Here is a 27,603-nt window from a genome sequence, read left to right as displayed (position 1 = left end):
CCACAGCACAGTGCTTCAATACAACTGGCTCAATCTTTTGTTGCTTACAGAAACAATGAAGTATGAAGCACTAAGTATGAAGTTCTAACTCTGTGCTGAGTCAACACTGCCAGTAGTGCTGAATTTGCATTATCTGGATGCCAAGATGCATGTGTGAACCAGCCTTTAGGAAAACACCAGACTTTTGTGGTTGTGGAAGAGTTTGGTTACGTAACTTCCGTCTCAACAATGATCAGTTCACACCACCTAGGCACAGAGAGTAACAGAGACTGGCTATCCGTGATGACATCAAGGGCATTGTTGTAGGCTAGTGGAACTCCAGAATAGATTTTAGCCTAGGGACAAAGGCGAGGTTCCACTTGGTACAGAAGAGGAAGAAAATCCTCACACAGACAGGCCACTAGCTGCGAAGACATCCTGACAGTCTGCGTAGTAAATTTTGGCTGCCTCAGAAAGGCAGAGTATAAAATAAAAATTGACGATACTGGTGGGCCCAGATTGTTAAAAAAATCTTTATTAAACACAAAGAAGTAGCATAACAACTTGCAAGGCTCATTCTTTGTCTTTTCCTCTCATTATTTTCGAAAACTAAACACCGGTGTTGTGCATTATATAAAAGAAACAACTAAAGTTGTCAAGTGCTCGAACAAGTGCAATGTGTCGCTGCAAAACAAACACACCTAACAGGTTGTTTGCTTTCTTTTTCACTGCTCTGTCCCTCTATCTTTCGGTACTATCCATACCACAAATGTTAGTGCTGAAAAACTGTAGTGCTCCAGTCCAATTTTTGCACCCCCCTATGTCCATGAGACCATCTGTCCTGTCAGACTTCTGTCCCCTCCTGAACCCCTGAGATGAGCAAGAGGTGCAAGAAGACGTCCCCCGTATTCCCGGCCTTCACTGAGCCCCAAACCAGCTGGACCGCATGGTGGTGGCCATTTTCTCGTAAAAGGAGGGAGAAGCGTGCAGCACGGGAGTAGATTGGCTCGCAGTCAGGGAGGGTGCCATCTTGCTCAGGTCTGGCCCAGAAGAGGACTGCAAGACATTAGACAAAGGGTCAGGCAATCACTGAGAGGTCAGGGCCTTCTGTAACTACCTGCTGCCCACATAGTTGCCGAGGAGAAGGTGAGAGCTTTCAAACTTCAAGGGAAACGCAAGTCATCCATGTAATGCAAAGATCTAAGCAAGGATCGCATTGCACCAAACGTAAGCAATTTGTCAGCCATGTCTGGGTGTCCACTTCAACAGGAGGCGTTTAGGTGGCATTGACACAAATAGGACCATACTCCCTTTTGCTTTAAGTGAGAGCGTAGCAGAAATACAGGAGTGAGCCCCAGACTTTCAGCGTCCCTCCCAAGCATAACACACTCATGCAGTGCAAGCGTCCCTCACGAGACAAGCTCGGACTTGTGAATCTTTAAACTCACTCGCACAAAAGTAAAACAAGCTATAATTATGAATCAAATGTAGTTAATGATACAGAAGTATATCTTCACCTAGTGAGTTCGGCAACTGCTTCCTAGGAAGGTAAATTCCTACCATCAGCGGCCCGAGCGTAGCAAACTCAAGGTTTCCTCGCAGTTGAGCTTTAGTGGTTGGTTTTACCTGGCGTAATACACCCAGTCTCGGTTAAAGATTAGAATGAATGCCGTTCACTTGCAAACATTCAGTTGGCATTAAAAAACACATAATCTCTTAGAATGGACAGTTGGGCAAGTTGGTAGGCTTTCACAGTGCAAAACAGTGCAGCTGGGACGAGGACAAAGAAGAGAGATACACTGGACAATCACTGACTAGCAACTGAAATCTTGTCAGAACAGAAACGCAAAAGTGACGCTCACGCTCATGCAGGCACAGGCACGACGTGATCTTCCAACGCGTCTTTCTTCAACTCTTGACAAAAAAGAAACATGAAATTGACGCTGACGCTCGCACAGGCACTGGCATGACATGATATTGAAACACTCATCAGCACATGCGGTGAAGGAAAAAAACTTTAAGATTATGTCGTGCCAGTGCCTGCGCGGGCGTCAGCGTCAATTTCATATTTCTGTTCTAATAAGATTTCAGTTGCTAGTCAGTGCTTGTCTAGTGCTTCTCTTCCTTGTCCTCGTCCAAATTGCGCCATTTTTCGCTATGAATAGAATCTTTTTGAGAGGGGTGTGAATGCGTCCACTGAAACACACATTCCCAGAAATTTTACAGCTCGCTGGGATGAAATGCCCATTTCTCGAAATCACCCAAGAACATATGGGCTAAAAATCCCTAACCATGGCTGCAAGTCACTAATAAAAAAAAAAAAAAAAAAGAAGAGAGGGACAAAAGTAAACAACAAATCAGTGAGGGTGAAGGCCATCTGGTCTAGGTTTACCACAACATTCAGCGTAACCCGAAACCGGAGCAACATCTGTCTTTTTTCTCCTGTCCCCTCCACCTTAAATGTCTTTGGCTTCCTTGCTCCGAATCTCGGACCGTCAAATGTCACGGCCACCGGTAAGTTCTTCCTTCCCGATCGGCAGACGGTCGGAGAGGATTCTGGGAGGGCGATTGCGCGTCTGCTCCGAACTACCGTCCCAGAAATACTCTCTCGCTGGTGAACATAGATTTAAACTTCGACAGCACAAACGTGGAGACCGCTGTGTGGGGAGTGCAGAAGGCGACTGACCTTGGGCGGCTGGTCGGGGGAGTTTGCGGATCGCGAGTCCGGCTGCTCCAGGAAGCGGGAAAGCGTCGGGAGCAGCGGGAAGCGTCCGGCCACCGAGTGGAGCGGGAGCACGTTGTGTCCCAGCACAGCCCCCGTCGACCGGGGCGGCGGCGGCCGCTCGCAAACGAACCGCTGGGGTGACAGGCACAGACCCAACAGGAGCTGCGAGACAGCGAAAGGGCGATGCCCGCCACGACACAGTGAGAGGCTTAAACGGGAGACACTACCGTAAAATACCGCGCACCCGCCCATTCGACTTGGTCGTCTGTGTCGCCACCTGCCGTTGACCCTCGCAAGTTTCTTGGCTGTTTTTTACAGAAAGCGAGCTACGGTTTGCAATTTTGCAAGAAAAAAAACCGACCTGTGAAATACACCTTTGACAAAGATTTTTGACTGCTATGTGCAAGCGTCGAATTTTATGGTCTCTTTTAAACTTTAGAGCCTGGTGACTTGGAACACACTATATAGGTGAATATTTGAAAAGTGAAATAGCATGAAAACTTTGCTGTAAATACGCGTAAAGGGATAGAATAAACCGAGCTTCAAACAATGCCCATACGCAGTCTGATCAAGCAATTGCTCCTCCTTCCTTATTATCCTTCCGTTAGCCCAATGATAACCATCAACTCGAGGAGGCATGCCCGCCCCCCCCCCCCCCCCTCCCCCCCCCTATTTGGTTTGTCTCCCCACTGCCCCTCCCTCCCTCCCTCCCTCCCTCCCTCCCCTCCCCTCCCCTCCCCTCCCCTCCCCTCCCCTCCCCTCCCCTCCCTTCCCTCCCTCCTCCCTCCCCCTCTCCCCCCTTTCCCCCCCCCCGTTATGAAAATCCTGGAGGGCCCCATTTTCCTATTGAAATTTTCCTGCCTCGCTCGTAGACGACAAGCACGGTGGGGAAGCCACCCTCCGCTTACCGAGGCCTGCTGTGCCGCCAGCGCGGCGTGCTTTTCTAGGTGGGGGACCACCACATCCAAATCGAAGGGGTCCACATATGACTCGAGAGCACTCCACGTCACGCCGACGTCGCCCTGCGGAAAGGGACAACGTGCATGTTTAACAACTCAATTCCTTCTGAAGCCTCGTTTACTCATCGACTGCGCTACATCTGCTTGCGACGGCTTACAATGAGATAAGGCACCGACGCCATCTATTGGGGAGCCCCGGAATGCTTCGCGTCCGCATGTACAGGGCGTTTCTTTTCAACCTTAACGTAATTGTATAAAAAAAGCCGCGAAAGCTACGCTAATGCGGTTTGTGCAGGCGAGTTATACAACCAAGGGGACATAGTATAGGGGGCAAATCGTAACGATCAGTCGGCCAATTAGCTAAAATATGTTAATTAATGTATTAAATATTAAAAATAAACATACGATTCCAATTAAAAACTTGCTGAGCGTCGTCGGAAACCACTATATTAGTCAATATTAGAAAGGCATGGAGCACGTGGAAAGCACTGCGAAGCACTAAGATGGCCGCTCGTAAAGCAGGAGCAAGGCTACTGGTGCAATAACGCGCCAGCACGGTTTTTCCGTCTCGTCATTGTTGCACGGGTGGTAAATTTAGCGCACTGCTACGCTTCCTATGCGCTCAAAGTCCTTCCAAAAATTACTGATTTACTGCTTTTCAATGACACTTACCAAGTTCGTAATTGGAACCATATGTCAATTTTTACTAATTAAAAAGCTTAATAACAAATTTCAGTTAATCATTCGACGTATCGTGACGATTAGCCCTCTTTATTACACTCCCCTGGCCGTATAACTCACCTGCTGCACAAGCCAGATAACTGTAGCTTTCACGGCTTTTTTTTATAAACAAATCTGTTAAGCTTAAATAGAAACCCCATGCCCCATTTTATGTATCATTCTTTCACCTCAAGCTCAAAGTATGAATAAGGTATTGTTATTATTATTAATTCTAACAATGTTATGACTAACGTAAAATCCTGAGATGCCCCACCACCGAAAGATAGCCTGCCCCTATTTTTGTCTTGATTCGCTATATTATTTTAAACACCGAAAGATAGCCCACCCCTAGCAGTAGTAGTGTTGGGATCAATGATGGCCTTGGCATAAACGTGGCTATTTAGCTTTGGCGTGATATAAGCGAACGTTGTTGACTGAAAAGTACAGCCATCTTTGCTTCGTTGCCCCTTGCCACCATAAGAAGCTTGGAAGGGACACCAGACTTAAAAATAAAATTTTTTCAGCTTTTCTTGATCGTACACCGAAACTTAGCTCACTCCATATTTTCACCCGATTTGCTCTTGATTTTATGTGAGCTTTTTCTCGGGATACTACGGTAGGCTTTGGACATTCCAGTTTTAACCGAAGAAACAATCAATATCCGTCGGTGTCATAAATGCAAAATCGGTTAAAACCGAAAAACACTGACAAATATCCGTCTGTGTTAGAAATACAGAACTGGTTAAAACCGACAATCACAGATTCCTGGAAAAATACTTCCTCAAGTTAGGACTGCATTTGTCGAAACCCTCCCGTTTTAGGCTTGAGCACTTAGTTTTCCAAGAGATTTTCTTGCCGATAATTGCCCAGATCACCAAAATACACCAACGCTTAAAAAAAAAAGAGCTTTTGTTACTTTTTCTTTATAAGAAAAACACTGGAAAATCAATGGCCTAGTAACAAACAACCGTTCCTCATAAATGTTTTTTTTTTTTTTTTATTTCAGTTGATTTTGAAGATTTTCTCAAGGAGGGTATTACAGAAGGTTTTAACACTCGCATTTGTAAAATCAGCAAAGACAACAAGAACAATAGGAATAAAATGACAAGGAAGTATACATCGTTAAATTGAAATCAATCAAGAAGAAAACATTGCAAAGGCACTTTCATTTTCTTTTCCTTCCCTTTTTCCAACTATGAGGCAGCGGTGAGCATGACTTTGCTCAATTTCTTTGTGAAATGAAGAGGAAAAAGATATGGAAAGGATGCTGCGGGGAAGGTCATTCCATTCTTTCACTGCGTGTGGAAAAAATGAAGCAGACGAGGTCACTGTTTTAGTTTTGGTGCGCATCACGTTAAATGGACGACTGGTACAATAAGGAGTTTATGCGGGTGGCATGATATACATTACAATGAATTTGGCTAGAAATTGTAATAGAATTTGTGAAAGAGTGCTAGTGTAAAAAATTTTAACAAAGTGATAGGTTATCTAGCTGAGCACGTTCCTTTAGGCCGGTGACACTTATTTCATATGAATAGCTACAAAAAACGAACCTGACTGCACGATTTTGAATTGCTTCCAATTGATGACTGAGGTAATTTTGGAATGGGTTCCATATAGCAGTTTAGTGTTTAGTGCAGATTAGTGTTTTATAGGCGGCAAGCCTTAAGTTTATTGGTACGAATTTGAGGTGACGTTTTAGTTGTCCGAATGATTGGCTAGACTCAGAGATAACATTGTTAACATGTAGTGCCCAAAATCGGTTACTAGAGAAATGCACACCTAGGTATTTATAACTTAGTGCCGATGGAATTATGGTCTCAATGATAGAATAGTTGTAGGTTAGTGGGTTAGAGCACCAACGAAAGGAAACTAATGTACGCTTACTAATGTTTAATGACATTTGCCAAAAATCGCACCAGGATGAACATTATCAAAATAATTTGGAAGTGATACCTTGTCAGTTAGATTAGTAATATTACAATACACAACACAATCGTTGGCAAATAGACAGATGTTGCAGGAAACAGAAGGGGGAAGGTTATTAATGTAAATAAGGAAAGAAAGGGGACCCAAAAGGTGCCCTGGGGAACTCCGGAGGTTACGGATGGATAGTTAGATGAATGGTTATTGACGTTTACGAATTGTTTGCGATCCTGCGGTAAATTACCAATCCATCTTAGTATCTGCGGGTCTAAGTAAAGTTGGGAAAGTTTGAGCATTAGGCGTTGATGAGGAACGTTGTAAAATGCTTTAGCAAAATCGAAGAAAATGACGTCGGTTTGGAGTTTGTTATCGAGATTCATATGCAGGTCATGGATTGGTTGCGCGTTAACTCAATCTCACAAATACTGAAAACAAAAACAAAAAACAACCCCCTTCGATATGGTTAAATGCAAATTGAAATGGTTCCAAGGCCACCCGATAGATGGGCGCCAGTGCGCGAATGTGTTCGCTCGTCGTAAGCAGTTACAGGAGAACACGACATATTGTCGCGGATGAAAAGGATCGACAAGCACAAAACTAAAACCAAAGGCTTGATTGGCGAACTTGTGCCAGAAACAAAAGAAAGAATGAGCGTCGAAAGAGCAGCAGAGAGCGTCGAAGGCGTCGGCAAAAGTGAGTCGGTAAGGCAACACTGGGCTCCCTCTCTACTACACTCGGTGTCTCGAGTATTTCTCCTAGAATGTTTGAGCGTCGAGCACTCGGGAGACTGACTCGGCAAGGTCGCGCTGGTCTCCTCATCCATTACATTTGAAGTAAGAGTGAATATGAATCTTCTAGAAGTACGGAGAACCATTCCTTCTGGGCCACGCACGCGGCAATATTCGAGCATGGTCAAATGCAACTGTGTGGACCAGCCTTCGACGACAAATAAAAGAGAGGGAAAGCGAGAGCCCACCTGGAGAAGCTGGGAGAGCACGCTGAGATCCAGCAGGAGCTGGAGGGCCCAGTTCTGGGAGAGCGAGGCCGGGCTGCACGAAGACACCGCCCTGGCCGAGAGCACGTATGTCGGTTCCAGCTCGGCCAGCACGGACCGGCTCACCTCCGCCTGGGCCGCCCTGTCGGAGAGGGCGGGGGAGGCTCAGTGTACGTGCAGAGGTTCCTTGCGGGTGAACGGCGCCATGGTCGCTGACACTTAAAGAAACTAAGGGCGTGGCGGCCCCCGTGCATCTCATTATCGCCACGCAGCCAACGAGGTTGTGGCACCAGACGATAAGAATGCCGAAGGTCAAATCACGAGGCAAGAAGCGTAAATGTACCACCCTCCATGTTTTCTGAGCTCTCAGTGAGCGCAGTCGACGATAGCTTAAGAAATGCAGGACGTGGATTTCAATATTCCTGCTTCATGATTCGACCTTCGGCATTCTTATTGGCTAATGCTGCAATCCCATTGCCTGCGGGCTAATAATGAGATGCACAGGACTCGCCATGCTTCGAGTTTCTTAAAGAGACGCTAAACTGCCTTCTGCGATAGTTTATATACGGTCATGACTCAATCTATGAGCTCCAAGCATCCTAAAAAACCAGACATTACATTCATGCGTGGCAAATTTTTCTATTAAAATTGGTATCAAAGATTAATTACCTCGGAATTATCGCAGACACAAGAGGGCACCGTCTAATGAAGAGAAGGGCTTCTTGTTGTCCGACGGCGCTCTCTGGTGTCTGCGATAGTTCCGAGGTAATCAAGCTTTGATACCAATTTTAATAAAGAAATTGGCCACGGATGAATGTATTGTCTGGTTTTTTAGGATGCTTAAAGCCCATAGATAGAGCTTTGACCATAAACAGACTATCGTAAAAAAGTGGTCTAGTGCCCCTTTAAGCTGTCAGCTATGTGCCACATGACACCATGGCTGTGTCCTAAAATTTATTCGATCTTACCTGGCGTTCGAAAACCTACACGTGTCCAGCGTTTTTCCATCTGTGTTGTCACATGACACGATGCGCCGGAGTAACTCCGTTCCATTTGGGTAAGATTTGGAACACAGTCCATGTGGCACATAGCTTCCACCGCACTGTCAGACTTACGCTGTTGAACAAGCAGCCTATGTTAGCGGCTCGCTTCCTGTTAGAATGGCCATAAACTGTTGCGAGACTGTACCCGTCTCCACACTTAAATTTACACGCAAGGCAACTCCTGCCCAAAGTGAGTGGTGCCCGACCCTGTGCCATGTCGCGCGGGACGGCGTGCCGTCTGCAGGCGAGGTTTTCATCGGGAGGAACGTACCTGCTCAGGGAGTGTCCGAAGATGCGGTTCACCTCCTGGCAGACGGAGAAGAGCAGTTCCTGGAGGGCCACCGTCACCTGCAATCGCCGGAAACGCGTACGGACAAGCGTGCACAATCGCCAACAGGGCGAGAGCGGCGGGGCAAAGAAGAGCTTCAATTGCCCCACTTCCGGCGTGGTCTCCCTACCTTCGATGTCTCGTGCAACCCCGGCGCACGCATGCAGCAAAGAAAGCGAGCACGTGCTAAAGGCTGGGCGTTCGAACGACACACACTGCTGTTCCCGCTCCGTCAGTGATCATGGCCCACGACGGGCAGTCGCCGTTGCTCACGCCTCACGCCTACGCTTAGTTTCCACGAACCCACCTCATGAATCATTATAATAAAAATTTATCTCAACGTGCCCAAAAAATAAAAACAAAAACAGTGCAGACAGCAACAACATCGTGTGGTCACACCCTTCAGTCTTGCGCAAGAGGCAGGGCCAGGGGAGAGGGAGAAAACGGAAACTAGGGAAGTGCACATTATACAGGATCGAAGTTCTGGCATATGCACGAGGGTGGCTCGGGCATTCGGGGTGTTGACGTATAAGAGATGCGGATATGGCGCGGAGCGGATTCCGCAGCATTTGGAAACATACGTGACCGTGTTTCTAAATAAAAAAGAAAACAGCATAAATGCTTTGTCTCAAGCTGTTTGGAAAGAAATGCTTTAGACTAAGAAGGTGCCTGGTGAACGTTGCATGCTTCAGTCTGAAATGTGCAATTGGGGCTCTGGGCTCACCTGCAGCGGCACCCTCAGGGTGGACTGAACCGTGCTGCCACCTTCCGTCTCCTCCTGGATCTTCACCTCGCTCCACGTCTGAAATCAGTCCCGCACAAAATAAGGGAGCTCTCGGAGCTTGGATGACGGCCGTAAATTCTACCCTCGTTGACCCAAAAAGGAAAGTGGAAAATCCCAATGAGATACACCCCTAAATTTTAAGTGCCCTCTTCCCCGAAGCGTTACAATGAAAAGTTCCACAAATTTCATGGCTTCGAAATATAATTTCTGTTTTGCGAAAAGAAGAACTCGTTTCTTTTGGTTCCCTCACTCGTCTCTTCCGTTTGTGGCCTCCTCTATACTCGGCATTAATTCTTTTGCATTACTGTCGAGGCTAGCGTGGCTTGCATAGTGTTGCTGCAAGAGCTGTTGGCTCTGCGTCGCATTCCCACACGCTTTCGCACGAAACAGGCACCCAACGGAAACACACTCTCGTGCAAGAAGCGTCGACAGCGTCGGAGCGCCGTACAAACTACGCTAGCCTAGACAGTGTAGCACAAGAAAGCCAACATCAAGCACGGATCATTTCGGCAATCGCCTTCTGCACGCCGTTCCGAGCACGCACAGTAGCCCTCTTCAACGAAACACCCGATGCCGTGCGCGTCCACGGCCTGGTGATTTGAAATTTTTCGTCCGAGTGACGGGCACTGAAAAGGCTATATCCATAAGGGTAATTTTATAACTGCGTGCCAATGAGTATGGGTAGATCAAGCTGCCCGAAAAAAGACTGGCATGACCTCCGTGACTTCAACCCTCACCAGCAGCGAGGCCATGACGTCGTCCACAGATCCGGAAGTCATCCGTTCCCTGAAGCGTGCCGCCTCCTTTCTCACGATCACCACCATGCATGCCCTGCACAGATCCGACACTCTCCGATCTGAGAACTCCGTCTGGGAAGGGGCCAGTGCGGCGGCAAGCGTGATGCCGGCGGCTCCGCGGAGGTGCCGTACCTGTAGGCTGCGTCGCGGTGCTCCGACAGGGCCATCTTCTGCTTCTGCCACGACACGAGGTCCTACGGAGGCATAAGAGCCAGTTAGCTGGGGACTCGCACATTAAAACGTGGCAATCGGTTTAAAAGACGTCTTCCTTGGCCGCTAAATGCAGCCACTAGTTTGTCGAAACCACCGAGATTCGAGAAATTGTCTAGTTAACATGCCAATCCCACGGCCATGATTGAAAAAAATTGTACAATTTGCGTGTTCAAAAGAAAAAAAAAAAAGGGGTGCACATCAAGTAAAGTGACTCTGATAATGTGACCCTCCTTTGCATCATGCTTTGCACTTAATGTTCAAGAGGGTGCGAAACTTCTTTGTTTGCAGACGCCCCCCTGCACTCCAGCCACAAAAGAACACTCGCCGTGATTTAGACACGCTTGCCAAGTTCCAGCCACTATTTCACCTCGACATTTGCCTTGAAACTTAAGAACATGTCCCCATTGTGAGGAGACTGACTTAAACGTAAGGGGTGCAGCGCACGGCTGTGCCACGTGCTTTACACGGCTTGGCCCTGCGGGAAAGTCTTTGGCTCGGACAAGAGAGAGAGCTAGGAAGCGTGACAAAGGGGAAGGGGGTGTCTTATTGCCTGCCGTGTTGAAGAGCACTTCCCGAGCAAGTACAAAGCCACTCTTTCTCAAGAACAATTTTTAACGTGAAACATTCTTTGGCTAGGTGTTCGGCGTTTCGTGAAGCCCAAAACTGAAGCCTGGATAAAATACTAACCGCAAGGATCGACACTGATTGGTTTTGAGAGGGAAGGCAAGAGGCCATTGCAGTAAAAAATCGTTAGCGACAGGCGGGAATCAAACCCCGACCATTTAGATTATTACGCGAGTGTCTTTCTAGCTTGCCAGGAGTCGAGGTGCCATTCGGCGAGAAAGCCCCGCGGGGCTTCTGCTCTGCATCTGGCAGTAGCAACTTGACACCCCGTCGCACGTTTTGAAAACCCCAATTAGCGCCGGTATCTCCATTTCAGGAATTGCTGCTGAGTGTGCATGCCTTGCGTTAAGCCAGCCGCTAACCTAACCGATGAGGAGCGATGAGAGCGTAGACGCCACACGATTCCCGTGCAACACAATTGCCCAGCAATTTTCTATATGTCTTTTTGCACGGCTATTCAGGTAGTGAACCAAGTTTTCCTGCGGACCCTCTTGTCTTCTAATCACCTCAAGCCAGACTGGAGGCAATGGTGTTTGAGCGAAGTGGGCCTCGAATGAAGCCAATGACCGGGCGTTAGTGCAAGCACCGACAAGCCCCGTTCCTACCTTGGCCGCGGAGGAAGCCTTCTTTGGGACAGCCGGGAAGCAGCGCTCCAGAGCCGGACACAGCTCCCCAAGGCCATGGCACACCTGACCCAGGAGCGCCAACCTGAAAAGGGGAGTGACTCGGCACTTTTGCCCGACCCCATTCTGCAGAGGCGCAGTTCCCCTACCAGTCCGCCTCTTCAGGAGAGCTCGTCTTCTCCTCTTCCACAAAGGAAAGCCACCTGGGAAGAAGAGAAGGCCAAATCTGGCGGTTTTGCTTGCCAAACCGACTGAGGACACCTGTCGCAGGTCCGAGCAAAGGACGGAGGATTAACTCCGATGACCTCGGGATCCTTTGACATGCAACCGAAATCTCGGTCACGCGGCACCTTCTCTGCAATAAGCCTCCGTTGAGCTGCGCGCACCTCGGCCCGGATTTGAACACGCTGCCTGGGGACCCATAGTCCGGCGCTTCGCTTTGGAGTCGCAGGGAAAGGCCAAAGACCCCGTCAATGTGCCTAGATTTGCGAGCGTCTCCAACTGCTCAGTCGGGGTCACGTGGTTTATAGGCCGTGTTTGCAATATGAGCTTGAGAAAAGCCTAAAGTGTCAAATCACCACTCTGCCTGCTGCTTTTCACGGCACGCGACAACGCACTCGTCCACCCGATCTGTGCAGAGGGCATCCGCCATTAAACTGCAAGAGCTTTCCGCGATTTCAGTTGCTACCTCTCTTAAACTTAGGCTCTCTAATCCTCGTAAAGCGGGCCGCTTCGACGATAGGCAAATTAGGAGGGCCATTCACAACAGAGCCTTTCGGATGCAGGATCAACTCGCGTTGGAAGAATCGACTATACAAGAGAAAGCGGTGCAGTGAAGCGCGATCGCGATCCTCAATGCCCACCTGTTAAGGATCGCGGTAGCGGCGCCAGCAAGGTGGTCCTCCACCATTGCCCAAGTGTCGGGGTCTCGGTGCTCCGCAGGGAAGCACTCAAGTTCTCCCAGCAATGCCTCCAGCTGCTTGTCCAGACATAGGCAGATCCTGCATTTATTCATTTATGAATGCCATTCATTTCCAAACAGGGGCTCTGACACACATGGGTTAGAAGTTCACATGAAATAGACAACGCAGGTTCACATAAAATACGGGACAGAAAGAAGATAAAAAAAAAAACCAAAACGATATTGCTTATTAGGCCTAAAATAGGCGTATAAAACTATAAAGGGGAACCTATAATTTACACACTCTACCCCTCAATATAGTACAAAAAATAAATCCAAAGAGTCAACACTACATAAGTCATTATCAGCTCTTCTAACGAGGACAAAAATAATGACATTTAACGAGCTATACGTGAACTTGAAGTACCATTTGCAGACATTCCTACGGACAGTTTACCCACACTATGACCCGAAAAAGGTCATTCCTGTCACATATGGTTCTAGGAGAAAACAAACATATGCCTCAACATGACAATTCGGGGCTTTAAATTGGTGCTAATGATTACAGCTTGGTTCTTTTAAGTTGTGAGGATTTAGACCATAGTGGAAATCAACATTGTACAAGTGATGAGAGATCATAACAAAATGCTTTTAGGCGAGCCAATCTTTGCCTTGCCGAGAGCATGTGAAGGGGGCATAAACACAGATGGAAACTTGACTTCCAAGGCACTTACCAAACCCATTTCCCCGAGCCGTTTCTTTTTTCTTCAAAGCATGCTCTAGATAAGTAATACATTGTCATCTCTACCACACCACAGCATCAGCTTTCTAATCTTGTTCGTGCAGTCCCCCCCCCCCCCCCTAGTGGCCCCAATACCACATTTCCCGTCTCGCACCAGGGTACAATGTACACCCAAGACACAGTCCACGGGTAAATATTTGTTCGAAAAAAGGTTGCTCTCAGATAATCGACACCCATTGCACAGAATATGCACCTCGCGCATATTCTGCACATAAATGAATTTTCCTAGACAGCACATAGAAAACTGCCTACTTGATCAGTGCACAAAGAAGCTTGCATCATCACAAATCGCCATTAAAGGGGCACTGACATATCAAAATCATATCCTTTTTTATTACCCGAAACGATTGAAAACGATGCCGGGACATTACCCTCAAAATTTGAAACTTAAGAATTCAGCATTTGTGAAGTCAAAAAAAAAATTTCCAAATGCCGAATTCGAAGTTTCTGCATGATCCGCGCCGGTGTGTTGACGCCAAATAATGCGGAGTCCTGAGAGTCCACTTTCTTCACGACTCCGCGCTGTTGCCATTGCGACCCAAAGTGAGGAGGAAAGGAGCGAATGCTGGCGGACCGAAAAAAAATAAAAAACGGTTTTGAGCGGTGTCGCCTGTTTTCCGAGGGAGGATACAAATCCAGGAGGCGGCACCACAATGGACTCTGATTTTTGGTATTTCAAAAAGAAGGGCCACAGTGCGTTTGCAATTGCGTTAAAAAATGTTTTACGATTGCCGTTATTAAATGTTATAGAAATGTCGCCAACGAAACTTCTAAATTTCATGATCCTTAACGTCACGAATCAAAAGAAGCGAGGAGGCAGAGGAAAACGCCAAAAATAAAAAGGCGCACGCGCGCGAGAAAATTTTTTTTTGCGATGCAGTTTTGTTGCGTGTCTATGACAACTTGCATCGTTTTAGACAATAAAAAAAAATATGACCCTTGGGGTGTCAGTGCCCCTTTAAACATTATCTGTCATTCATAAAATCTAAAGTGTCATCACAATGAATGACCTGAAAAAAAATCCTTGTATATAGTGTGCATCTGTAGTAGACAAGGGAATGAAAGAAAACCTCAACTTTTAAACGTATACAGTCGGTGAACTATAGTCCAGAAGATACGGTAGTACCCAGTGGAATAAGCGGAGGAACGAAAGACTCTTTTTAGGACCACAAGAAAAAGCAGACAAGAGCGGACGTGGGGCGTGGCACAAAACTCACGCCTGCACTTGCGGTGAGAGACCGCGCGTCTTCATAGTTAGGGAGCCTGGCCCCTTGGTGGTGTCGCGACCGCCAAACAGCAAGGCATCCACCGGGGATTCGGACCAGGTGAAGGCATCGCACTCCCGATCCAACGGCGACGTCCTGCCAATGTTCCGCAGAAAATGAAAGCAACGTCGACGGTCAAACGAGGAAAATCGCGAGAGAGAGTGTATGGCTGGTGCGATTTGAGTATGCAGCTTCTCCTCTCAGTATGACATGCAGTGTGCCTACTAGTATTTTCTGTTCACCCTTAAGCTGAGACTGCAGTCAATGCCACAAGCGTGAAAGCTCGAGGTCACTGATTGGAAGCGTTCTTCTACAGAATGAGCGCTAGCGCTAGATATGCGCGCAAGAAAGCGAAGAGTGCGGGCTAGCTTGCGCTCTTAGTTTTGACTGCAGTCTGAGCTTAAGGGTGGACGGAGTGTAGAAGAGGTGGTGCCAAGCCGTAGCTTTGTGCGATGCCAGAGTTTACTGACCCAGTTTCTCGACTCTTGGCTCGTGTCGAGACGAGAGTGTTCAGGCAGGCGGTCATGGCACCCTCCAGCTGCGCGGTCATTATTTCCTGCGACAGCAAGGAGGAGGATTGAAGAAATGAAACAACCAAAACCTCCAAAGTCCGAGCTGCTCTTACGGCTTGGTTAATGACGGGGAACGCTGGCCACGGAAACGAAAAAGAGTTGATTAAAAAAAAGTAGAGCAAAAGAACAGTAATTGACAACTCCACGAATCACAAAGAAAAAGCAAGTCGCAACAAAATGCGTGCGAACGTGAAACTCGGGTGGCAGGTAACAACGACGCCGGCTCGCCGGAGTGCCGCAACGGGGGTGGGGAGGGGGGAATCTGAACAGAACCTAGATCGTCGGACTCACCTTGATTCTGTCCGCAAACTTGGCACCGAAGAAACGTTCCTTGGAAGACAGCTCCGCTCCCAGCACCGCAACGCACGCTTTCGACGATGGCCCTTCCTGCAAAAGCACGGGCAGCGCCAAAAGAGAGGAAGCCTTTGCAGCATGACTGACTAGTACAATATCGGCAGCAGAACTCGGACACGATGCCCTCAAACTATGATGCTGTGCCGACCTTCAACGACGATACTGACGGTGCAGACTCTAGTCAAAAATGAAGCGAGAACGACAGCGAGTCTCTTTTGAACGCCTGGCCTCCAGCACGCGCTCGCCGCCTTTCGTCTTTTCTTAGCAGCGCTCGCACGCTCAAGGCGTATGAGACACTGAAGCGTGGTCGAAGGTGAGAAGCTCTCGCCGGAGGCGGGACAACTGAAGCTCCCCTTGCTGTTCTAACCCCTCGAGTGACTACAGTCGCCGACCAATTTTTTGGACTTAGCAGGGACCGAAAAAAAAAACGTCCGAATAACAAGGCACTCTGAAAAATCGACAGATTAAAGAACTCGCCTTTATTACGTCTATGCGGACGTAAATGAGTCGTAAATAGTGCCTCACTTCAGGTTACACCTGCGCGCCTTTCTTCAGGTTACGTCTCCGTTCGCATTCAGCGACTTTTTATTAGCTTGGGAATCGCTGCCTTCTTTTCTGGCGTTATGGTTGAGTATTTTCCGCGCTTCTTAGCGACACTTTGCCGGCGGCGGGAGAACAGATCGGGCCATGGCGTCCGAGCCAGGGTGGTCCGAAAACACGATTCATCGAGACGAGATGAGAGGCGCAAGTCCACGACTGTAGAATGGCGAACGAACAAAGAAAAAATGGTAACAACGATGATGATATCGACGTGCAGCTAAAGAAAGACAAATCTGCAGTATAGCACCACTTAGCGGTGAGACTAAGCATTACTCTAGAGGTGCTGCCAAACCAAGCCAATTTGTGCGCAGCCAACATAAAATCTAAGATGGCGGCTTCTCGGTAATGTTTCCCGCCGATCGCTTGCAACAATTTCGTCCGAAAAATCAAACTTACGGACTTCAAACTGTCCGAAACATTGAATGTGAATATGCACCATTTCTACCGGGTAGCTCACGGCTCCTCCTTTAGGTCTGAAATATCCAACAAGTCCGAATTATTGGCGTCCGAAAAATTGGTCGCCGACTGTAGGGCTAGGGTCACAGGACTGACGTACCTGGCCGAGGATGTTCCTGACGGACGAGCAGACCTGCGCGAGAGCCCGCAGCCCTTGAAGGTTACGTAGTCGAGAAACCACGTGGGGGCCCGAGCTTTCCTCCAGCCTGAGGACAGAGCAGACGACAGACGACGTCGCATGGTTGGGCGAGCTCTTACGTTCCATACAGAGAGTTTTGAAAGTGGTGCCGGGAACTTACTTGGAGACAAAGTCCCGGCACTCCCTCTGCACGTGCTCTGTGGGAAGGCCGCCTTCTTGGACATTTGCCCCGATGCGGTACTCTGTGCGAGGGACACCGTTGGGGAACGTGCAGAGTTCTTCAAGCAAGCCTCCTCATCGAGCTGGCAGGGCATGCTAGAAGCTATACGGCAAGCAAGTTGACCGAAACATATCTCTCCACGCATTAGGGGAGGTATGAAAAAGTGAGAGGGTGTGATTGTGCGTGCGACTAAGCTCTGCTGCCGTAGATGCCAGTACATTCGGTGGGTAGCAAATAACACCTCGGCAGCAAGTCCTTTTTTCGTTGTAGCGCGTCTGGTAGTTGCTAAGTGGCAAAAACAACATACCCTTCTACTTCCTCTCATCTTTCTCAAAGGTCAAGTCCTCGTCCGTAACGAACTGGAAGATTTCCGACAGCCGCAGGAAAGGCAAGGCGGCCACTTCTACCAATAGTGGAGCCTGTCGCGTTTGAGTACCCTCTACGTCTCTAATCGGAGCTCGGTGCAGTAACATCACTGTACCCTTTGTGCACGGGGCAGACGAACTTGCTTGCCATATAAGCAAGCTCGAGACATGAAGAAGCTGGCATACCTCTGATGGCCTGTGGAAGGTAGCGAAACGACGGGCTCTCGGCAAAGTTCACCAGGTCTGCAGGCAAGGAAAATTACGATCCCTGTGCAGCAAGGGCTGGTTGACGTGCGACGGACATTTCTTGTAAAGAATGCAATATGGCCTGCCTAAAAAGGCTCCCTGGGGCTCAGGGTTTAATGGCAGGAGTATCAATATGCAAATTAACACAGTAAAAGGATGGCGAAGTACTATACACGGTCTTCTCTTTAGCGCCTAACAAATGAATGCGCACCAATACAAGTGTGGACACACACCAATATATGCGTAGACAGGGGTCTGAATTTGTGATGCGTATTACTTTTAAATACACATTAAAAGCAATTTCCCCCTAATAGTGACAGTGTTGAACCAGTAGGCTAGTATTAACTAATAGGCATTTCTCGATTTTTGCAGCCCGACTGGATGATAATATTATGCAACAATCGTGCTTTATCCTGTACTGCTTCTTTATCAATTTCACAGACTGTGTCAGTATACTTGGCAGTGAAGGGGAATAAGATAAGATGAGTATTCAGTGATTATGATTTGAAACAAGTCCAGGTTAGTTCTGACACGGTTTCCATTTTAACCCCTTTAGAGCACTGGCAACTAATTTGTTTTGTGTAATTCCTATGCTAGCTTGTTGCAGACTGCTGCAGTGAGCATTCTAAGACAGTTGAAACTCTCAAACAGAGCTTTGAATCCAACAAATTCTGGACAGCGTAACTCTGAAACAACTAGAGTTCCCAAGTAAACAACTTTGAAACAACTTCACATCCACCGCACGCTCCACAACCTGTCCCTTTAGCATTGAGACACTGTCAAAGTACCTATCTTAAAAGAATAGAGATGTGCAAATATCAAAACCTTCTGAAGCGAATCGAACAGAATAATAAAGGTTACAAATCTCATCGAATTGAATATTTTTTAATATGAATAGTAGTTTTGAATAAGAACATTTTCTCAACAAATATTTTCTATTTTATGTGAATTAACAAGAATGCTCAATCAAAACACAACTGGAATTTTATTTTTTTTCAACAAACATTTATGAAAGGTCTATATTATTGTAATAAGAAAAATGTCACAGATGTGACTGATAAAAACAGATGAAATAAAAGATCAGTCAGTAAAACACTATTCAAGGAGTGAAGTTACAGAAGATAAATGAAAGTACACAAGCAGTGGCGGGTCCGCAAGGCACAATATACAAAGTTGAAGATCACGTTGTGAAGCTGCGCCGACTCTGTGCAAAATCTTTTTACGTGGGAGAATGCAACCACGTGTACGTAAACGGAAGTACACAAGAGGCAGGCCACAGCAGAGTTGGAGATCGTGTGATCGCGCCACACAGCCGCATTGACTTTGCGCCATCTCTTTCCGTCTGCCGATAGAGGGTGCCACAAAGAAGCAATAAATTAAGAATATGTTGTTTTTTTGGCGAAGGGAGCAAATCTCACTTTCACCAGTGAAAATGGGTAGAAATAAATAAAAGGAATACTGGCAAACTGATGAACCGGAAGATCAAGCGGAAAAAAACACGAGCCGAATATCGCCGATAGCCGAGGTCAGCTGTAAATCCATATCCGAATCCATAGCACCTTGGCTACTGTAGTGACTATAGACCTTTCCAGCGGCAGTCTCGAACGAAGCGATGTACAGCGCGCGTCCCTGGTTTTGAGAGGGTACGTCAGTGTTGCCCGACTGCGCTGAGCTGTGGGTTTTCTAGTCAGGGGGCTGTGGCAGCCTGCGTAGGAGCACTTCCGGACGCTGGTGGAGGCTAAATTGCTGCGTTCTATTTTTTATTTTGTGTTCTATGGTGAACATAATGTCTAGGGGTTTTTAGGAATGCATTATATTATTTTTGGGAACCAAAACAAAGAAATGAAAGCTGTTTTCGTGAGTCCGTGCGCTACTCAACAGATGCAACTGGAATGTTTGGTTCATTTTATGTTGATCAATTTACGGCACCATACACTCAGTCGTGTCAAACTACAAAGGTCTTAACCGTCAAAAATATTTCACCACATAGGATATCCAAACTGCATGGATATTCTCCGCCCACAACATGAACCGTTCAACAAGTCTCATCAATAGAACAACATATATTGTACATCTTGACTTAAACAGCGCAAATAAGTTACGTAAGGAAGAGACACCAGGAAGGAAAGAGCGCTGACTCACAACTGAGGTTTTAATAATGATGTAGTCATTATTATCATCATTATCATTATTAAAACCTCAGTTGTGAGTCAGCGCTCTTTCCTTCCTGGTGTCTCTTCCTTACGTAACTTATTTGCGCTGTTTAAGTCAAGATGTCTATCCAACTCGCCCAGCAACTCATTTTGGTATACTGTACATACCCCACGGTGCCGCGTTATCCGAACAGGAATTGAGAAAGGTCTCAAATAATACAGCATATCCAATATACAGAGTCGACGATAGTCACTTCAAGATGATCGGACGGAATCCGGTGTGCTTTGGGGCACATCTAGAAGAGAGCCGCTTTTTTTGCACAATTTCAGAGCAAATGAAGGAGCGTGTCTATTCTGTCCCCACACCCCGGACCCGACCCTACCAGCTATTTTTTGCGAAGACCCGGAACATAGCCGGGAAGGCTTTTTGGAGATTATATTAACAGAAATAATCCTCCAAGAACGTCGAACTGTCCGCGTCGCGGGCTGCTTGACGGTCGCTCGCTTCGTTCGTTCCCTGCGAAGTCCGAGCTGGCTACGAGCCCTGGAATTCCCTGGTTTTCATAGTGGAAGATAACACACAAGAGGTAAACATTCTGAACAGGCGAATAAAGTAAAAACTTTCAAGAAAAGCCGGTGAACTCCGAATGCACAATGCAGGTGGGGAGTCACGCTGACCGGGTTTCCACATCTCAGGCGGGTGCCAGAAATTCCTGACTGATAGGGGTCGCTCGATTCGCAAAATGGCGGCTGCCAGAGAGCACTTTTTGCAAAGGTCTATAGGAAGGACTGTAGCAAGTGTGGTCCGTTCTGTTTCTGCTCATGACGATCCACGTGCCGTTGCAAATCAAAGTACTTCATCAAATCTATCGCAGCGTTTACGCCACGGCCACTTCGCCAACTTCGCAATCCAGACATCACGGCAAGCGAAGGACAGATTGCGCTACCGCGTGCAAATAAGTTACCAGCGCTTCATACAAGAAGAGAGGCACTTAGGTTGGCTTTTTGTGTTTGCCAAGCTTGAAACCATACTGCGCAGTCTAAGAAGAAAACAGGGAACTCAACCGCTAGTCGACACTAATCAGCGAGTGCCGTGTTATTCGTAGTTTTCGAAGTATTTGAAGAACTCGACTACTTCGAACAGCGAAAGTGCGAAGTGAATCGAATTGATTAGCAAGCATTGTTCGCGTCGAAGTTTTGAATATTTGCACACCCCTATAAAAGATTGAAGGTTTCCGATACACCACAGCCGCGACCTCCACCAGTCAAAGATTTCGACGGGTTATCAAGCAATGCTCACCGGAGACGTCGGACTGTGAGGCCAGTAGGAGTTTGGCTTCGACAAGGCTGGGAGGTCGGCCCAGGCGATCGCGCGACTGAGAGTTGCTCGGCAGAAACAGGCGTTGGACCAGCTCCAGACTGGTCAGCAAGAGGGTTGCCAGCTGGGTCATCTGCTCTCTGGTCGAAGAACCTGACCGAAAACATTGCAAACCCTACTTAGAACGCCCATTGCACTCTAGCGTCGTCCGGAATCTTCGCATCTGTTATTCCCAACAAAGACGGGCAACAGTGCTGTCCTTACTGAGAGAAGAGCGGCCATTGTCGGTTCTTCAAGTCAAGACAAGCAACAGTCGTGTGGAAAAGACGGGCGGCACTGCCCCAAGAAGTCATTTAGCCTACCCTGAGAATTACAGATATGTTATTCTCAATAAGAAGTGGCGACAATACTGTCCTCGCTGGGAGGGATCGAACCGTCGCCTGTCCTTCCCGTCGAGACAAGCAAGAGTCTTGCCGGAACCGACAGTTACTGCGCCAAAGGAGGAGACTCAAACTGGCTAAGACACGTCATGTCACATACCGTGTTCTTCCGAGCCGAAGATGCTTTCCACCAGGCCCTGGAGCCAAGAAACAACCGTGAGCGGTGCCCCTCTAGCCTTGGCTTTGCTGCCGCTTTCGAGGTACACTCACCAGTCTCTTGCGAAGAAACTTGGCCAGGATCTCCGATGGCGTCGACCCTTCGAGGAGGGAAACGCCGCAGAGGCACTCCAGGGCCAGCTGGAAGGAGAAGCGATGCCGGGACATGATGGTCCACGAGAAAGAAAGGGATTGCATGCGCCCAAAGGTGCAATGCAGTTCATGCAAGAACCTCCCATTAGGCCGAGTGCCAACGGATCCTCAATGTCTTTGATGCTTGCGAGTCGCATCCAGAACGGGACGGTGGGTGCAGCTTTGTCAGTTGGACCTTAGGACCGACTGCCCTGAAACCCCTCAAAATCTCTTACGATGAAAAAAAACATTGTCGCCTCCCTACTTGGCACTCCCGTATATTTTCTTCTTTTTTTTTTTTTGCCCCCACGTCATTCTTTCTTATTTTGTTTGAAAAATGTTAAAGTTACAAACAACCATTACTCGTAGGTAGAACATACATTTGACCCCGCAAATAGCGCAAAACCTTCGCTCTAGTGAGGTGCAGTTCCAGGGTTGCCGCACAGATGGCGCCGGCGTGTTTTCTAGCGAGAGATTTTGAGGCACTCAGTCCTAAAGAGTCGCGAGTGTGCGAATGGGCCTTTGTGAGAAAACTAATGGGACTCGACGGACAGAGTGGATGTCCCGAAGACCCCGAGACATCCGTTCTATCCCAGGTCGAGCCCAGATGTGCACATTTGTCGGCAGCACTGGCGGGCAGCCACCCCGGGCTGCCCAAGAGCGACACGCCACTCACCTCGACCGACAGCTCCAGAGACAGCAGATTCTTCCAGCAGTTCTGTGGACAAAAGTGTTGTCTCAATTGGCACTCACCAAATCCTCCTGGATTCATTAAGTAGGACAATCGGCGATGAAGATGGTGGGTAATGAAAAAAAAGTGCCAAGGATGTTGGAAAACGAAGACCAGCACAATGAACAGCAGGGATAACAGGTAAGAAAGATAATGAGCGACAAAGAAAAAAAAGGCTAACAAAGAGGAAACCAGACAACAAAGGCACAAGCAGGGACAATGGGCAAAAGTGGCAGCGTGGGATAAGTGTAAAATCCAACAAGGATAGTACACGGCAAGAGCATCTGAGAACAAAAGCGAGAGAAAAAATTAGTAGTAAGAGCATTAGGCTACAAGGCTCAGCAAGCAGAGCATATACAGTTACTCTAGTGAGGACCGGTAGGCATCTCCCCCACCTGCAAGATGCTCTGGTGGAAGGAGGCCAAGGAGGCGCCCTGGCGAGCGACCAGGGTGCGCCAGGGCCTGAGGGCTCCCCGCTGGGCCGTGCGTGCCCCAAGGTCGAGCTGCACATGCGTCTGCTGGGCCACCAGGAGGCAGCACGAGGCACGCACCCAGCCACCACGCTCCACCTCGGCCCAGATCTGAAACAGGCACCCTCAGTCACCCTTGGCCCACCCATCTGTCAAGCACCTTGAGTGGAGTTCATAGCAGGCACACAAATGGAATAGGGAAGGTGACAGGGGGACCCAGACACAAAACTGGGCCTTCTGTCAGCGTTATGCTGGGTTTACGAAGGGCAAACATTCACGACCTGACTGCTTCAGTCTCTCATGAAGATGGTAAAGAAAGTGATTGAAGGGTGCTCTAGTCTCGATGACATTACTCTCGATATCGTAGGGAAGTGAACAATAGGGCACTGTACAAACCACGTGCAAGGAGAAATAACCTCCTTAGGAAAAATGACGCCTGCTATATTTAGAGCCTGTTCTGAAGGACCTCATGTGACATCCTTGTACAGAATTAAGCCATTCTATTGCATTTATAGGCAACTGTACAAAGCACTACACACAGGATCCATCTAGGTGCAATGACCAATAGAGGGGACATTGGTGGAATAGCATAATGTGAAAGACTTGCAACCAAGCCCTTAGATGTAACCAACCCTTTACATCTTTGAGGCTCGGCTGAAAGTGTTTCTTAAATTCTCACCCCCCAAACCTGTCAAATGTTTATGTTCAAGACAATATACCATTCTTTCTAAGCATCAGAAAATAAACTTGCACTGTAATCCACCACATGCAATAACTTTAGGAAAGTATTTTTTCGCGTCTAACGAGCGACGACAGGATGGCCAAATTGCAAGAGTGTGTTAAGAGCTCGTCAAAATTGCGAGAAAGTGTTAAGAGCTTGGTCAGGTTCACACGAGGCTCCAACAAGGCAAATACACTTGGCAGAACCCCGCACCTTGGAAGGCAGGTCCACCAGGAGCTTGACTTGGGCCAGGATGGCATAATGGTGTGCCAGGGCCCAGTGCCTGCAGCAGCCGAGAGCAGGTGACAAACAAAGCGTGAGAAGACGACCCGCTCAAAATCGAGCGCTCGGGAGTTTTGCTGACACTGGGTGGCAAGCTTAGGTCATAAAACAAACTGCACTCTTGCAGATCGGGTCACCTACGAAATACGGACAAAAAGCTTGGTTAAGTTTAATAAAGCACAGCAAGATGCAAAATCTCGGACAAGTAAGATTGAGGACCCATGTTTTAAGGGGGGACACTACCCAAAGAAGTGAATGGTTGAACCACTCGTCTAACTTAAATGACATTTACAGGGCTTGTTTTTGTTGATGTTGAGAACATTTGTGCCAAATTTTGTTAAACTGAGTGAAGTACAAAAAAAAAAATTGCAAATGTTGAAAAATGAAAGAGAGCATGCCTGCATAGGAAAACTATTGTTTTGAAATCATATATAAATTTGTTGTTTTCATGTGTTATATTACTTTAGGACAGTTCAGAGCATAGCTATGGAGCTATATTTCTATACTATACCATCTTTCATGACAAAAAGGCCACAGAAACCCAAATGCTATGTTTTAGATTTCCATCCTTTGTCCAAAATTTTAATTCTTGAGCACAAAAATTGAAAAAAGAAAGAGAAAAAAGTCATAGCTATCTTCATAAAATTTCACTCCAGAAACTCAAGAAAATGAATCCAAGGTATGTAATAACAAAACGATAGTTCTCCTAAAGTGAAATTTATTCCAAAAAGTGGAATGGAGAAAAATGTGTTCAAAGTGCTCCAATCTCTACCTTTTCTTTATTATCCGTGGACCGAAAATAATTTATCAAAAATTAACTATTCTATGCAGTGTAAACTAATGACACTTTCTGGGAATACTCTTTAGATGTTGGTGGATATTAATATGACATTTTTCAAAAACAACTTTTTTAGCAGAGTAGTCAAACTCTTTCATCTTAAAAGGGTAGTGGAACGATTTTAGTGTTGAAAGAATTGGCAATTTGTATTTTTTATATTGTTTATTCAAGCACAAGTGACCAAAAATGCGTCACCTTGCCCCGAAAAACTGCTATTCCGGTGCGTAATCGCAAAGAAGAAAACAAAATATTTGTCGATCTGCAGCCGCTTGTGATGGTTAACCGAATTGATGTTTGACATACTCTGGGGGATATGCGAAAGTAAACAAAACCTGTCCCCCTCCGCTGCCACACTCGCCGTCACCCCCATGGTGAACAGTCTTATGTGTCGATCGCTTGCCGCAACCTTCGACGATGCTAATCCTTTAAAAGTTGATAATCACGGAGGAAGTGGCAGGGGTCTCTGAAGAGAGAACCCAAGGGGAAACCATGTGATCTCCCAGAATACGTCACCCGAAAGGCGACGTGGAGAGTTGAGAGGCACTTTGACCTTCAATTTGTTTCTTTTTTTTACACGAAAACCAGTGCTTGCAAGAAAGTATGGTTTTCTGTTCTTCGTTCCATGGGTGACACAGATTAATTTCCGCAGTTAATTGACCAAAGTCTGAAAACCATTGCACCTCCCCTTTAAAGAACGGCAACCGACAAACTCCTCCCAATCTTGGCATTAATGCAAAACAGTGGCGCGGGAACCTGCAGAACTCAAGAACAATAAGGAGTGAACATATGAGGGAGTGTTTGGCTCATAGTATATATATGTGCTTGGAGGAATCCATAAGGGTATCCGGGTGCCCTCCTGGACCCCAAAGACACCGTGTTTCAGAACCCGCATTCTAAAGGGACGACTTTAGTTAGCGTCCCAGGCAGGGGTGTAGATGAGCAGAGCAGCACTCACTCGGGGCAGGCAGCCAGGGGGGCCCTGCCGGCCTTGCTCTGGCACGCTTGCTGGAGGTCCCGGCACTGTTCTGTCAGAAGGGCCACGTAGCTTTTCACCTGCGCAGTGTTCGCAGGCCGCCCATCGGTTTTTGTGAGCGAGAGATGTGCGCGCCTAGGCTTACGCTTTCTGAGGTCTGCTTCATCTTGGCTATGGTGTCCGCAGCCTCTATGAGGTCTCGGTACCGCTCGCTGAAAGAGAGAATGGTAGGAAACATGGTTAGAGAGGAGCCGGCAACGATCAGGAGGAAGCCACAACTTCAAAAGCCTATATTAACTTTGCAAGATTGGACTTGACATCACAAGAGACACCTGACTATCGGCAACTGGCATGTGCAGAGTGCTTTACACACTGGGCATCTACTGGGGCTATTTACAGGCCATGGGTTGCCGGCATGGGTTTGAAATAATTTTTTCATAGTATTTCAACCCTTGGGTTGAAATGATTCTGCGAATTGCTAAAACCGATCATTTCTCAGTGCATAGATTTTATCGCGCATATACTGGAATCCACCTGACAGACAGCCACCGTAAGCGAGCAAAACGTAGTCTCTCTACGAGACGCACTCGGTGGCTCGGTCACACTTAAACGCAAATGTGTGCACCAGCCGTAAGTTTCAGTTTGCAACGAACGTAGAAAGCCTGGGCAAAGGCAACCGCGTGTAACCGTCCACCAAAACGCGCAGTTCTGTCGACGACGTCGAAACAGCGAGGGGTACCTACCCGACCATTTGCCGAAGATCCTCTTTCTTCATCTCGATGTCGGCCCTAGAAAAAGCGCGTCGAGGAATAAAATGGAAAGTTAGAGATGACCGAGGCAGGCGAGATGTCACGGCCTGGGGTAGACCTCCCGTGTACCTGATGTTCTGCTCGATCTCCTGGATCTGCTGGATGCTGTACTGCTCGAAGAGCAGGTCCGTCCCACCCGATACCAGCTTCATGGCTGGTTGGAAGGATGACACTTGAGGGGAGAAAACTAACCTTCACACTAACCGACCAGGAACCACCAGAGGCACTACACTACTGCATAGCTATTCTACAAGAACCGGCGCAAAAAAACACGTCGCAGCAAAAGCAGCCCGACGATATCCGACGAGGCCGTCCCGCTGTGTTAACTCCGAATGCGGATTGCGTTGGATTCTTATCCTCACTTGAAGTGGATTCTAATCCACACTCCCCCGAGCGCCCCGAGGCGCGACTTGGACGCGGGAAAGTTTGAACATAGTGACTGACTTAACGATGTTTGTGGTGTGACATTGGCATGTTGGCAGCATCGATTCCGTAGAAATATTATTGATTGTGCGGTGTTTAATTGGGGGAAGACCCGTGTTTCAGAATTAATTCGATTTCAAACAAATACATAATCGCCTCTTCATTTTTCTATTTTTTTCTTCCGCATTTGGGTAGAGATTGAACTGTACAGTACACAGTACTCGTCGCTCGGGGACTTGAAAAAAGGCATGAAAGCAGTAGAGCACTCTAGAAAGCAGGATGCAAGCAATCCTATTTTTCCTTCAGTATTTTTTTCTTTTTGTTAAACAAAATATTAATATTTGCAAAAAAAAACAAAAAAAAAAACGGAAGTTGGTTAAAGATTTTGATTAATTCGCGCCTTAGCCAAAGTCAGCACAATAACATTGTGTGGTGCTTAGCTGATGGCGGCAGTAATGCGGGAACGGTGGGCGGCTAGCAAACAATTTTAAAGGCACAATTGCCCCCAAACAATTTTAAAGAC

General features: G+C 47.4%; 1 protein-coding gene across 1 annotated transcript; it reads right to left on the bottom strand.

Moving 5' to 3' along the window:
* Positions 1 to 492: 492 nt before the first annotated feature.
* On the bottom strand, positions 493 to 26,979 carry LOC8034132 (conserved oligomeric Golgi complex subunit 1). The gene is made up of 27 exons (XM_029993669.4): positions 26,727 to 26,979; positions 26,592 to 26,636; positions 25,994 to 26,060; positions 25,831 to 25,928; positions 23,969 to 24,038; positions 22,960 to 23,145; positions 22,511 to 22,552; positions 21,757 to 21,843; positions 21,647 to 21,683; positions 21,089 to 21,259; positions 17,576 to 17,632; positions 16,965 to 17,046; positions 16,766 to 16,871; positions 15,547 to 15,642; positions 15,154 to 15,239; positions 14,636 to 14,779; positions 12,579 to 12,716; positions 11,865 to 11,918; positions 11,698 to 11,800; positions 10,388 to 10,449; positions 10,196 to 10,289; positions 9,399 to 9,476; positions 8,618 to 8,694; positions 7,286 to 7,445; positions 3,613 to 3,726; positions 2,666 to 2,866; positions 493 to 1,035 (listed from the first exon to the last, which is right to left on the bottom strand). Exons 1-27 carry the CDS (start codon positions 26,807 to 26,809, stop codon positions 898 to 900), a joined length of 2,676 nt encoding a protein of 891 aa, XP_029849529.3. The 5' UTR covers positions 26,810 to 26,979; the 3' UTR covers positions 493 to 897.
* Between the last annotated feature and the right edge of the window lie 624 nt (positions 26,980 to 27,603).

Source organism: Ixodes scapularis, unplaced genomic scaffold (genome assembly GCF_016920785.2).
Source record: "Ixodes scapularis isolate PalLabHiFi unplaced genomic scaffold, ASM1692078v2 PGA_scaffold11__112_contigs__length_91849675, whole genome shotgun sequence".
NCBI classification, from domain to species: Eukaryota; Metazoa; Arthropoda; class Arachnida; order Ixodida; family Ixodidae; genus Ixodes; species Ixodes scapularis.
Note: the sequence above shows the minus strand (reverse complement) of the source record. Positions and strands in the feature narration are given on the sequence as shown.